Here is a 13998-nt window from a genome sequence, read left to right as displayed (position 1 = left end):
AGGTTTGAAAGGACACATGAAGGTCACATAATGAGGTGATGTCATCACACTTCTGAACACGAGAGGTTGATTTCAGCCGGATATCCGACCCCCTGCTCACGGTTTCAGCTGCCATCTGCGTCTCACGCGAGCAGAGCCGTGTTTGTTCTGGCAACACGTCACACAGTGCTCCGGCCCCGCTAATCACTACCATATAGATATTTACATGCTGCCCCCCCCCCCCAGCCGCTTCCTCCTGCTCTTTAACCGCTGACCCGTCTCCGTGTGACAATCCCAACCAGATGGCAATCAAAGAGCAAACAGTCATTGAAGAGGATGTCCTCTTTGCAAACAGACGCAATTAAAAGACGGTGGTCAACACCTGCAGCGTGGAATAATCACACGGAACATAAATGGCCTGAATGTGGGCGCCCCAAACCAATGCATCGGCGGCATCCTAATGATCTCATCTGGAGACGTGCCTCCAAACATCTGCTGCCCGTATCCTCACACGCTTTACAGAACGGAGCCACACGTGTAGAACCACTAATAGGTGACGAAGAAAGCCGCACTCACGGTCTACTGGGTTCAGTCGGAGGCGGTACGATGTGGCCGCTCGGTGAGGCGTCCACTTGACGCAGAACTTATCGTGAGCGATGTTGTATGTCTCAATGTTGGTCACGTTGAGGAACACTGAGGGAAGACAAGACCTTTAGCTGAAGCACATTGACCTGCTTCTGACTTTGACGAGTGGAACTAAGAAAAATCACAACATACACGTTGTTCCGCGCCCATCGAGTGGCACACTCGAGCCGCCGCTGTACTGTGCCAGGACTTTGACATCGTAGGTGGTGCCGGGCTTCAGGTTGTGCAGAGAGTAGGAGGTCACGTCACCCACAAAGACGTCGATGGACTGGTCAACGCCTGCCAGAGAAAGTAGGTGGAGTCAAGCCAGGAAGGAGAAGAAGATTGAGGGTGTGGAAGCAGCTAACCGTGTGGCGAGTAGATGAGTCTGTATCCTTCCACAGGAGCCGACACGGGGTCCCAGGCCACTCGGAAGTGTGTGTACCACTCATCTGACACGCGCAGGTTCCTTGGACTCAGCCGGCCCACTGAGAGACAAACACCGCCACGCGTCAGAATTCCTATTCCTTCAGTCAGCGACCAACAGGTTGTCCCAATCACCTGTGCGTCCGTTCCCATTGAGGAGTCCTCCGGGGCCCTCTGAATAGATGGCCTCCACTGTGATGTTGTACGCCGTGTCGGGGAACAGGTTCTGCAGCCTGGCGTTGTTTCTGTTCCCAGGAACGACAGCCTGATGGGGACAAGCTTCCAGGTTACGACATTAAGATAAATACAACATAGACCTAAAACCAAGAAAATTTGTCACATGTCAAGTTTTGCTTCTTCCCACTACAGCGGTTCTGGTTCTGGTTCTTTGTCCAATCAAGTGAGTTTGGAGGTTTAGTTGGGTTTCTCTCTATTAGTCACAAACGCTAAACAATTATGGGAAAGGTGGGAGTTACAATCCTGAATGATTTGGTGCCAGAATTGGTTGAGAAAAGTGAGACTTGAATGTTCATTCATTTTCTATGTGAATTTTGTGGCGGAATTTCGCAAAATATTGGAATTTTTGGGCGGTTGTGGAGCTATGGTGTCGTGTCTCGAATGAGCAGAACATTTTATTGTTGAGTAATTTGGGAAGTGTGGAAGAAGCTGAGTGTGAAAAAATGAGGGAGTAAGAATAATCTGTATAAAGATGGTCTGCCATTCCTAAATGTTAGCCAACAGGTGCTTTGCTAACACGCGGGAGAGCTTTAAGGGAGGCGGAGTCACATCTGCATTGCCTCCAGCTGCCATCCATGGTTCAGCTCCTCATTAATAACATTATAATGATTATGTTTGTTTAACTGACTCTATAATTACTTCAAACAATCAGCGTCATGTGATTTATAAGCCCAGGATGACATGTGACTTCATCGCATAGTTTGGACACAACATCACGGCAAGAGCGTGTTGAGCGGACATGGATTGAAAAAGTCGGTGTGTGTTGCATACACACATTTACATCTTTTGTTGGAGCCCCTGAAAGCATCATGTGTGCGGTCCACTCACATATTCCGTAATGGGGTCTCCCGTCATGGGGGCGTAGATGATCCGGTACTGCCTCACAGGACCCTCAGCGTGGTCCCACCCGATGGTGAGAGAGTTGGTGGTGGCTTCAAACACCCGCAGATTCCGCGGCCCGGCACGGGGTACTGTGGAAAAAACACACGTTGAAAGACGAGATGTGCTAAGGCTAAGCATCCTGCCAACATCCACTCATGCTGGACCTTACATGTTTTCCCGTTGCCCTTCAGTGACAGTCCTTCGCCATCAGGGTACATGGCGGACACGCTGACCCGGTAGGGAGTGTCCGGGATCAGGCTGTCAAGGAAGGCATTGTTGACATTCCCGGGAACCAGCACCTTTGTGGAGATGACATCCGAAGGTCAAACAACATGGTGATGTCATAATTTCTTTTGCTTGTTGGCAGCCACAAAGCACATCCCACATCATCACGTTATCTCCAGCGTCTCTGCTGCCAAAGTCTCCCTTCCAAACCCTAACAAAGGAGGACGGATCACGCAAACACCCTTCATCCACTCTTCATCCACCCTTGCTGCTGAGAAGTGGAATCTAGTGACTCCACCGTCTTGATCCCGGTCTTCATGCCAGACTGTTTACAGCACTGAGCTCCGAGTTGACATTCCATCCAAAGATTAAGTTTGATTTAAGCGTGTCAGTGATTACCTCGTCAACAAAGTTAGCTTGGAGATATAGTCGGACAAGTGCTAGGTCGTTGTGCAGTAGCACTTAGGGCTCGGTCTAACTTGGGAACTGGAGGAGTAAGGAACTAGGGAAGGACTTGAGTTGAAATAATGGTAGATGAGGAGCAACCCGGTGCAACAGAAAGTAGTGACCAGGAGAAGAAAGTAAATATTGTCATGATTTTTGGTCAGCTATAATGACAGTATAGTGAATTTGGCACAGCACTACGCTGCCAACATTCACAAACCGAGAAACTAAACACAGTCTACACCAGGGGTGGGCAAACTACAACCCGGGGGCCACATCCGGCACGCCAATTGTTTAAACACGGCCCATCCCATTCTTTTCATTGAAAGTTAACATACAACCTGGGATCATGGCTTGAGCCAACCTTATTATGGTTTAGGTAGCTTTTTTTTTTATCAATTTGTTGATTTGATGAGGTCTGCTGTTTACAAAGTGCTCCTGAAAAAAGAGACACAAGCACATATAGCAGGTTGCATGACACTTCTAGGTGGACTGTGTAAAATATGTAGTCTGGCGCCCCGTCAGACTACATATCGTCATTTTGTTAAACCGTCATTTTGTTAAATTAATGCGGCCTGCAAGTCAAAAAGTTTGCCCACCCCTGGTCTACACAGTATACTTATTAAAATGTACTGATGGAACAATTCTAGAAATGGAGCAGCATGTTTGTGATGAACGGAGCGCATCCCAACATTCTTTGCCAATAGAATTGCTAACGATGTTAGTTCTACTGGCCTTTAATGATGATTAAAAAAAATGCAACTGAAGGTTAGCAATCCAGAGATTCCATCAAAAACAAGTAGTGAAGTAAAGGTCTGTGTGGTTTTAGCAGCTCTACTATTGGCAGCAGGCTGACGTCCCAGATGGTTACTCACAAACTGGGATGGTGCGGCTCCGCTCACGGGGGCGTATTCCACACGATACTGCTGCACCTGGCCCGAGGCCGCCTCCCAGCGCACGTTGAGGCTGTTGGGGGTGGGGTTGTACACCTGGATGTTACGTGGTGGTGTGCGTGGAACTGGAAGGTCAAAGAGGTGAAGAGAAAGTCTGGTTGAGGAGCAAGAAGGAACAAGATGAAAGTGCTCATCACCTGAATGAATCAATCTGCTTCTTTTCTCGTTTAGGCAGCAAATGAAAGCATGTTGGACGCAATTTGCTTGACTGGCTTTCCTCAAGGAAAAAGAAATCAATATTCTGTACAGTGAGCGTCCTGACGGAACGTTCTTTGTGCAGAAGCTAGTCTTCTAAAGCAAACCAGATGTGTGGACGCATACATGGCACTTGGATCTCTTTCACCTCCCCAAAATAGGAAAACAAATGAATGGAGTAGGTGGATGCAGACAGAAAGACTTTGTGGTCAGCAGTTACACAACTGCTGTTGTGTAACCTCCATTAGAGCCTGCAGACCACGCCGTCCACAAGCTTCTTCTTGGAGCCTTCACTCGTCTTTGCTCATCATCTCTCCTCGACTTGCTGCGCGCCTCCACGGGTCTTCACGACAAACTGGTGGCAGTGTTTGCGGAATCTTTGCGGAGCGCTCCAATTAAAACGTGACTTTGCTGAGTGAGCGCGTCACGCCGTCTGAGCAGAAACTATTCCAGCACACACAGCAGGACATCAAACCGCACAAACACGCACACGCCCCCGTGTTTTGGGGAACGTCAAAAAGCCAGCGAGTGCAGCTTGGTGAGAAAAAGAAATAGTTCAACATGATTTCTTTCATCATCCTTCCTGGATTTTTATGATGACCCTGCGGTCTGAAGAAGGAGGTCTTTCATGGTGACCATCCTGCCGTCACATTGGAAACCAGTGACTTACGTGTGCGTCCCATCTCAGACTGGCGTAGACCTTCTCCCTCTGGGTAAACGGGGACGACGGTGACGGTGTAGGAGGTGTCTGAGAGGAGGTTCCTCAGGATGGTGCTGGTGGTGCCTCCTGATACCTGCTCCTGCTCACAGGAAAAAACACCACCAACAAGGAGTCAAACGAATGGGCCATCGATGTCAGGGGTGTCCAAAGTGTCACCGGGGGCCATTTGTAGCTTTTTTTTTCATTATTGGCTCATGGAACATTCTAAAAATAGAATTTAAATCAGCAAACAATTGAAACATCTGCAGTAATTTTACAAGAACAAAGTCCAAACATTAAGAAAAACGTAATGTAACGAGTCATAATTTTACAAAAATTATTAGGACAAATGATGTCATGTTAGTAGCATAAAGTTTAAATATTACATACAAAATGTCCCTTTTTAAAAAGCTGTAAAAAGCGACAAATAAAAAAAATATGTTGTAATTTTTGGAAAATTACAGGTTTAGGTTAGGGAAAATATTCTGAGAATTAAATCAAATTATTATTATTATTAATAAAGTCAGATTTATGAGAAGAAACAAAGTTGAAATAGTTGGCAAATTTAAATATACATAATACATAACTTTTTAGCATATCTAGATGCTTTCAAAAATATCACAGTGACCCTCCAATCCTATTTTTCAGTATATGGGCCTCGGTGGAAAAGGTTTGGACACCCTGATCTATGTCAAGACAAGTGATGCTAACGAGGGACAGACCATGTCCTCTGCGCCGCCGGCCGCAGGCACGTAGAAGAGGCGGTACTGACGCACGTTTCCCTCCGCGGGCTCCCACTGGACCTTGAGGGTGCTGGTGGTGGGATCTGTGACCTGCAGATTCTTCACGCCGCCCAGCGCCTCTGTCGAGCACAGCAGGCAGTTGTTCTGTGAGTGACAGCTGGCGTTGCAGCTCAAAATGATGCCAGATAGATTTAACCCAAAGTGTCAGACGACACTTGGCGACATCTGCTGGCTTACATTTTTTTACTTTCACTTCCTGCTTCACCATCATTCAGTCGTAAACAAGACACTCACTCGTCTTCCCATTCTCCGACATGCGTTTTCCTTCCACGTCGGGGTAAATGGGCACCAGGGTCACCTTGTACTCTGTGTCAGGCTGCAGGTCTCTCAGAACGGCGTTGGTCACCATGCCAGATTCCTGGATCTTTATACAACGGAAATACAACATTTATTGTTAAGTGTTGTCTGTCTTCTGTTGACTCCAATCACAGCATTTTGTGTCACTGATTGATGCAAAAAGTAAACAAACTTGTTTTCTTAACAATGGAATTAATGACCATAAGCTCGTCTCCTCCAGCAGCGGGCACGTAGAAGATCCTGTACTGCCGGACGTCGCCCTCGGCCGCGTCCCAGCGCACTCTTAGGGAGTTGGTGGTGGGGTCGCTAAGGCGGAGATTCTTCACGCCACTCAAGGGTTCTGAAAGAGAGACGAGTGACAGCCCAGCTTTGCCATTCTAACCGTCCTTGTCCTGTCCTTGGGGAGGACGGGTGCTTTGGGAACATCTGCTCATTTCCCACAGATGTGCACATGCAAAGCGCTTCAACCTCATGACAGGAGTCATGCTAGCATGTTTTGCGAAACATCATGATCTGCTTCTAGCACATTCCACTGCTTGTTGATGGGCTTCACGATCGCTGACGCTGACAGATCGCATCCATATTTCAGTGCAGTCTGACAGAAGATTAAATTATCCGACTTGGATACACAGACATGTCTGGAATGTGAGTCTGTTTGCTCCCATTGTCTCCGAATGCCTCATTCATGCACTTACTGGTCTTTCCCTTATCAGCCTCGGGAATGCCCTCCACATCCGGATAAATGGGAACCACTACCACATTGTAGACGGTGTCTGAGTCCAGGTTTCTCAGGATAGTGCTAGTCGTGCCACCTGAAACCTCCTCCTGCAGAGAATATTCTATATTAATGGCGTTAAACGGGTGGCGGGGTCAGATGATGCGGATGAGGCAAACGCCCACCGTTTGTTGCTCTCCATCAGGCTCTGCTGAGTAGGTGACCTTGTAGCTGCGAACATTGCCCACCGCCGGCTCCCAACGCACTGTCAGAGTGTTGATGGTTGGGTCCACCACTTGCAGGTTCTTTACGCCCCCGAACGGATCTGACAAGGACGAGGCGTTCAAGTCTTTCAGTCACATTCACATTTCAAATCTCAAATGAGCTGGCTGAGGACGGGATGATTCATGGGATTTATACGGCACAGGCCAAAAGTTGGGACACATCTTCTCATTCGAGGCCTTGGCCTTATTTCCATGACTAGTTACATTGTTTCTCAAAACTATGAATAGACACATGTGGAATTATGGGCCTAACAAAAAAGGGTGAAATAACTGTAAATATGTCTTGTAGTTCAGATCACCCAAAGTAGCCACCCTTTTGAACTCTTGGTGTTCTGTCTGCTTCATGAGGTGAAATGGTCTTCCCTTCACAGGTATGCCTTGTCAGGGCTACTTGGTGAAATTTCCTGTGTTATTAGCGAGGTTGGGACCATCAGTTGTGTTGTGTGTGTCCAAACCTTTGGCCTGGACTGTAGAATAGTCTGCAGGATGCACTTTGCCATGCAGGAACAGGCTGCAGGATTAACTATTTCATGTCGAAACAGGCTGCAGGATCAAATATTCCATGTAGAACAGCCTACAGGGCCAACTATTCCATCTAGAACAGGCTACAGAATCAAATATTCTGTGTGGAACAGGCTGTAGGACCAACTATTCCATGTAGAACAGGTTGCAGGATCAACTATTCCATGCGGAACCATCCACAGGATGCACTATTTCATGTGGAACAGGCTACCTGATAAACTATTCCAGAATCAACAGAATCAGTTGTTGCTCCCTTGTGATGCTAATTTCAAGTCTCATATGTCTGCTGCTGGCGACTCACTCGTCTTCCCATTTTCGGACAGCGGCAGTCCCTCCATCTCATGGTAGACGGGCACCACGGTGACGGTGTACTCGGTGTTGGCCTCCAGGTTCTTGAGCACAGTGGAGGTGGTGGATCCAGACACCTGGTCCTGGTTTGGGGAAGGAGAGGCAGCAGTGACTTGGGGGTAACTTTGTACACATGCTCACTGGTGTACTGGTTATTATCAATGAACAGTAGGACATGGGCTGCACGGTGAAGAGTGGTTAGCATGTTGGCCACACAGTCAGGAGATCGAATCTCCGCTTGGGCATCTCTGTGTGGAGTTGTCATGTTCTCCCGGTGAGTGGATTAATATTGTCTATTGGTATGAATGTGAGTGCGAATGGTCTACGTATATGTGTATATACCCCGCTTCTCACCCCAAAATTCAGCTGGGATAGGCTCCAGCATACACAAACGACCCTAATGAATATAAGGGGTATAGAAAACGGATGGATAGAATAATAGGACATTTGGGTATGGAAGATCAAGCTCTTCCATCAAGTTCACTTATCCATAGATTTTGCTCTTTGACATGTGACTCACCACATCCTGGTCTCCGCCTCCACTCGGCACCCAGATGACAATGTACTCGCGCACGTTCCCCTCGGCGGGCTCCCAGCGCACGTTTAGGGTGCTGGTGGTGGGATCGAACACCTGAAGGTTCCTCACCATGCCCAGCGGCTCTGGGAAGTCACACGGCTCAAATGCTTCTTTATCTCTTTGGATAACAACACAAGCTCTGGTTGTCATGTGACCTCACTTGTCTTGCTGCTGTCGGTCAGACTCGGCCCGTCGCCCTCGGCGTAGACGGGGACCACGGTGACAGTGTAGCGGGTGTCTGGGAGGAGCTTCTCCAGGACGGTGCTGGTGGTGCTCTCAGACACTTGCTCCTGTCCAATTACACCACATGATAGTTTGTATAGCAGGGGTGTCCAAATATTAAATTTAGCATTTACATGAAATTTGGCCTTTTGGATTTGGAGTGTTTGTGTTGGATCGGACCATCCCTAGTAATAATAATAGCGTTGCTACCTTCTGCTAGTTGACACTTACCACGATCTCCAGGCCTCCATCTTCTGGCACGTAGATGACTTTGTAGCCCTGGACGTTTCCGTCTGCAGGGTTCCAGGTCACAGTGAGAGTCGTGATGGTGGGGTTGGTCACCTTCATGTTGCCCACGCCGCCCAGAGGCACTGCAGGAACGTTTGGAATGTTTGTTTTCCAAGGATGTCACACGGATTGGTGTCCCTAAATCCATACATTGACTTACAAGTCTTTCCATTCTCAAATTGCCGTTTTCCCTCCCTGGCTGGGTAAACTGGTAAGACGGATACAGAGTACGCCGTGTCAGGAAGAAGGTTCCTGAGGATGATGGAGTTGACACTGGCAGGAACTTGCTCCTGTTGGAAGTTCCCACATTTAGCGTATGACAGCTTCAACTTGTTTTCTTCTGAGTCGACCAGCCTTCTCACCATCTCCTCGCGGCCGCCAGCGACGGGCACGTAGAAGACCTTGTACAAGCGAACGGCCCCATCAGCCGGGTCCCACTTGACGTTGAGCGAGGTCATGGTGGGGTCAGTCACCTGCAGGTTCTTCACACCCCCGAGTGGCCCTGAACGCAACAAATGATGTCAGTGATACGAGTCTGACATCTAAAGTCCACACAAACGCCACCAATGATTTTGGACAACTGAATACTTCTATCACACAAAGCAAGGCCATAAAAACATGTTTAAAGGAGTAAATAAGTAAAACCCGCACATTCCAAAATCCGTAAAGAGTGGAAGCCACTTACGCGTCCTTCCATTTTCGGACATGGTCTTGCCATCTCCCTCAGCGTAGACAGGCACCAGGGAGACGGTGTACAGGGTGTCAGGCTGCAGGCCTCTCAGGGTGGTGCTGGTGGTGCCAGCAGACACCTGCTCCTAAAGTGGAACACGTGAGAGCTTACAGAAGAGCGAAGAGTTCTGTGGGAGGGGCCAGTAGCTGCGTGGAGCTCATGTGATGGCATGATGGTCCTACCAGTCCTACCATGCTCTCAGCTCCTCCGGCAGCAGGAGCGTAGATCACTTTGTACTCCTTGACACGACCCTCGGCCGGCTCCCAGCGCACATTGAGCGTGGTCATGGTGGGGTTGACCACCTGTAGGTTCCTCACACCACCCAGAGGCTCTGAGGGACAGGAAGTGTAACATGTATTATGAACGGACACCTGAAGACATCATTCGGACACTTAAGAGGTGATTGGGAATGCGAGAATGTATTCTCACTGGTTCTTCCTTCTGCTGAAACATCTCTGCTGAGGCCAGTGGGGTACACAGCGGTCATGGTCACCACATACGGCGTGTCAGGGGACAACTTCTGCAGGATGGTGCTGGTCTTCTTGCCTCCAACCTGCGTCTATGAACACACACATGAGTAGAAACCCGTTTGTATTCTATCTGTTGTTAATACTTTACATATACAGTATAGTGAGCCGAGACGTACTGAGAGAGCCTCGCCTCCGGCAAGCGGAGCGTAAAGGATCTTGTAGTTCTGCACGGGGCCGGGGGCCGGGTCCCACCTTACCGCCAGCGTGCTGACGGTGGCGTTGTAAACCTTCAGGTTTCGAGGAGGCTCCGGCCGCACTGAGACAGCACAAAACAAACAAAGGCTGTTTAGACGTGATGCGAGCTTTCAAGAGATATGACGGCAGACAGGATGGTGATGATGATGAGGATGATGCTCCCGCATGGAGCTGAAAGGATGAACGGCTGGATGGAAGAAGCAGGATCATCATAGGATCAGTATGTGATGTTGAAGCAGGTTTAAGGCAAGTGATTTACCAAGACATTCCTGTTTTATCTTCAATGTGATCATACAATCCAGTACTGTATGCTACATTCTTCATGCTTCATGTGTTCCTTATTTGAGAATAATTTTAAATTCTTACCATATCTTTTTATGGGTTGAAAATAGAACAAAAAGGAATATTTTGGCAAATGACTCGTGATGGCAAATGAACCTGCAAAACATGCAACAAGTGTGATGAGGTGACACTGGTGTGATGATGGAATGATGTTACATGGGATGAATGATGGACAGCAGCCATTGACACACTCACACTTATCTAATGTATAGATGTACCACCTACCCTCATAGTCTGGTGCACCAATCAGATTACAGTGTGCTGTTTAGTAGGCAGAGCTTAATTGGGCTGTACCTCAATTAGTGTACTTGTTTACTCACAGTCTTTTGAGTGCATAAGTGCAGATTTGTGTACTTACACTAATGTGAAAACGTGTTTGCCCCTTCTTCATTTCTTATATTTTTTGCCACTCTTAAATCAGATTTAAATATTAGTCAGTGACAACACAAATGAACACAAACTGAAGTCTTTAAATGAAACTTCTTAATATTAAAGGAGAAAAAAATCCAAACCTACATGGCCCTTTGTGGAAAAGTGATTATCCCCCTTTTAAAAAATAACCTGAGATTAACTGAGCTGTATCAGTCTGGAAGAGGTTGTAAAGCCATTTCTAAAGCTTTGGACTCCAGCAAACCACAGTGAGAGCCATTATCCACAAATGGTGAAAACATGGAAGAGTGGTGAACCGTCCAAGGAGTGGCCGGCTAACCAAAATGACGGCAAGAGTAGAGCGACGACTTATCCAGGAGGTCACAAAAGACACACAACAAAGTCACAAACAATGTATCAACTGTGCCAGAAAACATCTTGATGATCCCCAAGACAAAAAATACAAAAGTTGAACTTTTTGGAAGGCGAGAGTCTGATTACATCTGGCATAAAAGTAACACTGCATTTCAGGATGGGGTACATCATAGCAACAGTAAAATATGGTGGTGGTAGTGGGATGGTCTGGGCATATTTTGCTGCTTCAGGACCTGGAAGACGTCCTGTGATAAGTGGAATAAAAAAATCCCAAAGGAGAATGTCTGGCCATCTGTTGGTGACCTCAAGCTGAAACCAACCTGGGTTCTGCAGCAGGACAATGACCCAAAACACACCAGCAAGTCCACCTCTGAATGGCTGAAGAAAAACCAAATGAAGACTTTGGAGTGGCCTAGTCAAAGTCCTGTCTCATTGCAAGTTATCACAAATGCTTGATTGCAGTTGTTGCTGGGTGATCCAAGGGTGGTCCAACTACTTATTAGCGTTAGGTGGGGAATCACTTTTTCCACACAGGCCCATGTAGCTTTGGATTTTTTTCTCCATTAATAATAAAGTTTCATTTAAAAATTGCATTTTGTGTTCAGTTGTGTTGTTATGGACGGAAGTGTGCAGTGATGGCCACTTAACCTCGATATTCACCATCTTGGCAACATAGCAAAAAGGGAGGGGCTAGCAAACAAAAGGTTTGGTCTTTTGTGCTTCATTTGAAGCCGGGGGTACACATGATAAATAAAAAGTCATAAAAAATGCTTCAATGTTTCATTATTGTGTAGAAATATCAGATATTGGGGCGATATTGGTAAACAGAGGAATGGAAGTGTTGGAAGTTCTAGAGGTCCTTCCTTCATCATGTAAGTTTAGTGTTGTTCACGTTAGCCTCACACACACACAACATTTCATGATAAGGAAGCTGACATACCGTCCACAGCCTTTAACACTAAAAAGAAAAAGGAAGGTTATTTCAATGCAGCAGAAAATACTTTTTGTAGGCGCCACACTACCTCCTCACTGCTCGCAACACTTACATGTGCGCTCGTTGCCCATCAAGTCTTCACTTTCAGACTCATCTGGGTAGATGGCCGTCACAGTCACCGTGTATTCAGTGTCCGGGTCCAAATTCTGCAGAACGTGGGATGTCTCATCGTTGCCCAAGATAGTCTGGTGATGAACGCACAAAGACAAAGTGAAAAGAAAGCAGCAAGGGAAGTGTGTGTGTGTGTGTGTGTGTGTGTGTGTGTGCGCTGCGAACATACAGACTGGACGTCGTTCTCGCCTTTCTTGGTCCATCCGATGCGGTACAGAGCCACATCCGGTGCTCCGTGCTCCCACGTGGCCCTGAAGGAGGTCAGATCCACCTCAGAGAACTGTAGGTTCTTTGGTGCTGGTACAACATCTGGTCACACAAACCAGGCCAAACACGGATGAGTTTCCTGAATTCCCATTTTCTTATGTTTGTGCAAAAAGTGCCCAAAAAAAAAAGCTTCCAGACCCGTGATTGCGTTTCCAAGCATGGGGATGGCCGGCCCTTCGTCGTAGACTGCCGTCACAGCCACGTCGTACTCAGTTTGGGAGGTCAGGCCGGACAGGTCCAGGGTGGTGATGTCACCAGCGACCTCACGCTATCACAGGGAAACATCAGGATCAGCTTGGACTCCACTCAGTCATCATTCTAGATTTATTCCCTTTACCCCCATCCAAGAATGGAAATAACATGAAATCAAGATTCATTCATTTTCTACCGCTTATCCTCACAAGGTTCGCGGGCGAGGGGTACAGAAGCCGTCTTCAGGCAAGAGGCGGGGTACACCCTGGACTGGTGGCCAGCCAGTCACAGGGCACATATAGACAAACAACCATTCACACTCACATTCATACCTATGGACAATTTGGAGTCGCCAATTAACCTAGCATGTTTTTGGAATGTGGGAGGAAACCGGAGTCCTCGGAGAAAACCCACGCATGCACGGGGAGAACATACAAACTCCACACAGAGATGGCCGAGGATGGAATCGAACTTGGGTCTCCTAGCTGTGTGGCCTGCGCGCTAACCACTCGGCCGGAAATCAGGATTATAAAGGAATTTGTATTGGATTGAGGGAAATAAACAGCAAGCACCTAATCTCGGATTAAATAGACAGTATTGAATAACATGAGTGCAAATGTGACTGTAGGGGTGTTATTATATGTCTAGAGGGCTCTAATAATGGTAAAAGCCATATGTAGAAGGCTTTATAAGGAGTGCTACTTTGTGGAAATTTATAAACAAGGGATTACTGTAGCATCCCCTCCAACGAGGGCTGTCCTATCTAGTCTTTCAGCATGGACAGTGGAAGAAGATATTCCATATCCATCTGCTGGAAAGTCCTCCCAGGGGAGTGGAAGCTGTTCTGGCTGCCCCACATGTGGCCGGCCTCTATTAGAGTAAGGCAAAAGTCCCAGCGCAGGCTGGCTGTGTAAAGCTTGCTTAGCGAGGACGCTCTTGCTTTTCAAGTGGAAGTGTATTTGAGTCACATGGGAGATGAAAGATGAAATGCTGAGACGCGTCTGCACACGAGCTTTTTCCATCCTATGCTGAGAAGCAGCAGACAGGAAACGCTGGCATAGGGCCGGCGTCGATGCAGCAGAGAGCAGAAGCCTTCAGTGGTAATCCAGAAGACGAGCGGAGCTGCTTTGTGTCATCCATCAGGACTTTCTGGAAAAGTCTGGCCGGCGTGC

General features: G+C 47.5%; 1 protein-coding gene across 2 annotated transcripts in view; it reads right to left on the bottom strand.

Moving 5' to 3' along the window:
- Positions 1–13998, bottom strand: part of col12a1b (collagen, type XII, alpha 1b) — a 50315-nt gene that overhangs the window by 13935 nt on the left and 22382 nt on the right. The window contains exons 26-52 of one of the 2 annotated variants that reach the window (XM_078794591.1): positions 12773–12902; positions 12537–12676; positions 12309–12441; positions 12203–12220; positions 10098–10237; positions 9881–10010; positions 9643–9782; positions 9407–9536; positions 9084–9223; positions 8882–9011; positions 8665–8804; positions 8372–8501; positions 8155–8294; positions 7588–7717; positions 6666–6805; positions 6461–6590; positions 5966–6105; positions 5703–5832; positions 5388–5527; positions 4636–4765; positions 3693–3835; positions 2318–2447; positions 2095–2237; positions 1165–1294; positions 972–1091; positions 757–903; positions 556–672 (exon numbers count right to left, since the gene is read on the bottom strand). In XM_078794591.1, the coding sequence (XP_078650717.1) occupies positions 556–672; positions 757–903; positions 972–1091; positions 1165–1294; positions 2095–2237; positions 2318–2447; positions 3693–3835; positions 4636–4765; positions 5388–5527; positions 5703–5832; positions 5966–6105; positions 6461–6590; positions 6666–6805; positions 7588–7717; positions 8155–8294; positions 8372–8501; positions 8665–8804; positions 8882–9011; positions 9084–9223; positions 9407–9536; positions 9643–9782; positions 9881–10010; positions 10098–10237; positions 12203–12220; positions 12309–12441; positions 12537–12676; positions 12773–12902 (3511 nt within the window). Of the gene's footprint in view, positions 1–555; positions 673–756; positions 904–971; positions 1092–1164; positions 1295–2094; positions 2238–2317; positions 2448–3692; positions 3836–4635; positions 4766–5387; positions 5528–5702; positions 5833–5965; positions 6106–6460; positions 6591–6665; positions 6806–7587; positions 7718–8154; positions 8295–8371; positions 8502–8664; positions 8805–8881; positions 9012–9083; positions 9224–9406; positions 9537–9633; positions 9783–9880; positions 10011–10097; positions 10238–12202; positions 12221–12308; positions 12442–12536; positions 12677–12772; positions 12903–13998 lie in introns of both variants that reach the window. The other variant, XM_078794592.1, reaches the window with a different exon arrangement.

The sequence above is a fragment of the Doryrhamphus excisus genome, linkage group LG11, assembly GCF_037039965.1.
Source record: "Doryrhamphus excisus strain RoL-2023G ecotype Guam linkage group LG11, RoL_Dexc_Guam_v1.1, whole genome shotgun sequence".
NCBI lineage: Eukaryota > Metazoa > Chordata > Actinopteri > Syngnathiformes > Syngnathidae > Doryrhamphus > Doryrhamphus excisus.
The sequence above is the reverse complement of the archived record's forward strand: the minus strand, read 5'-3'. Positions and strand labels throughout refer to the sequence as shown.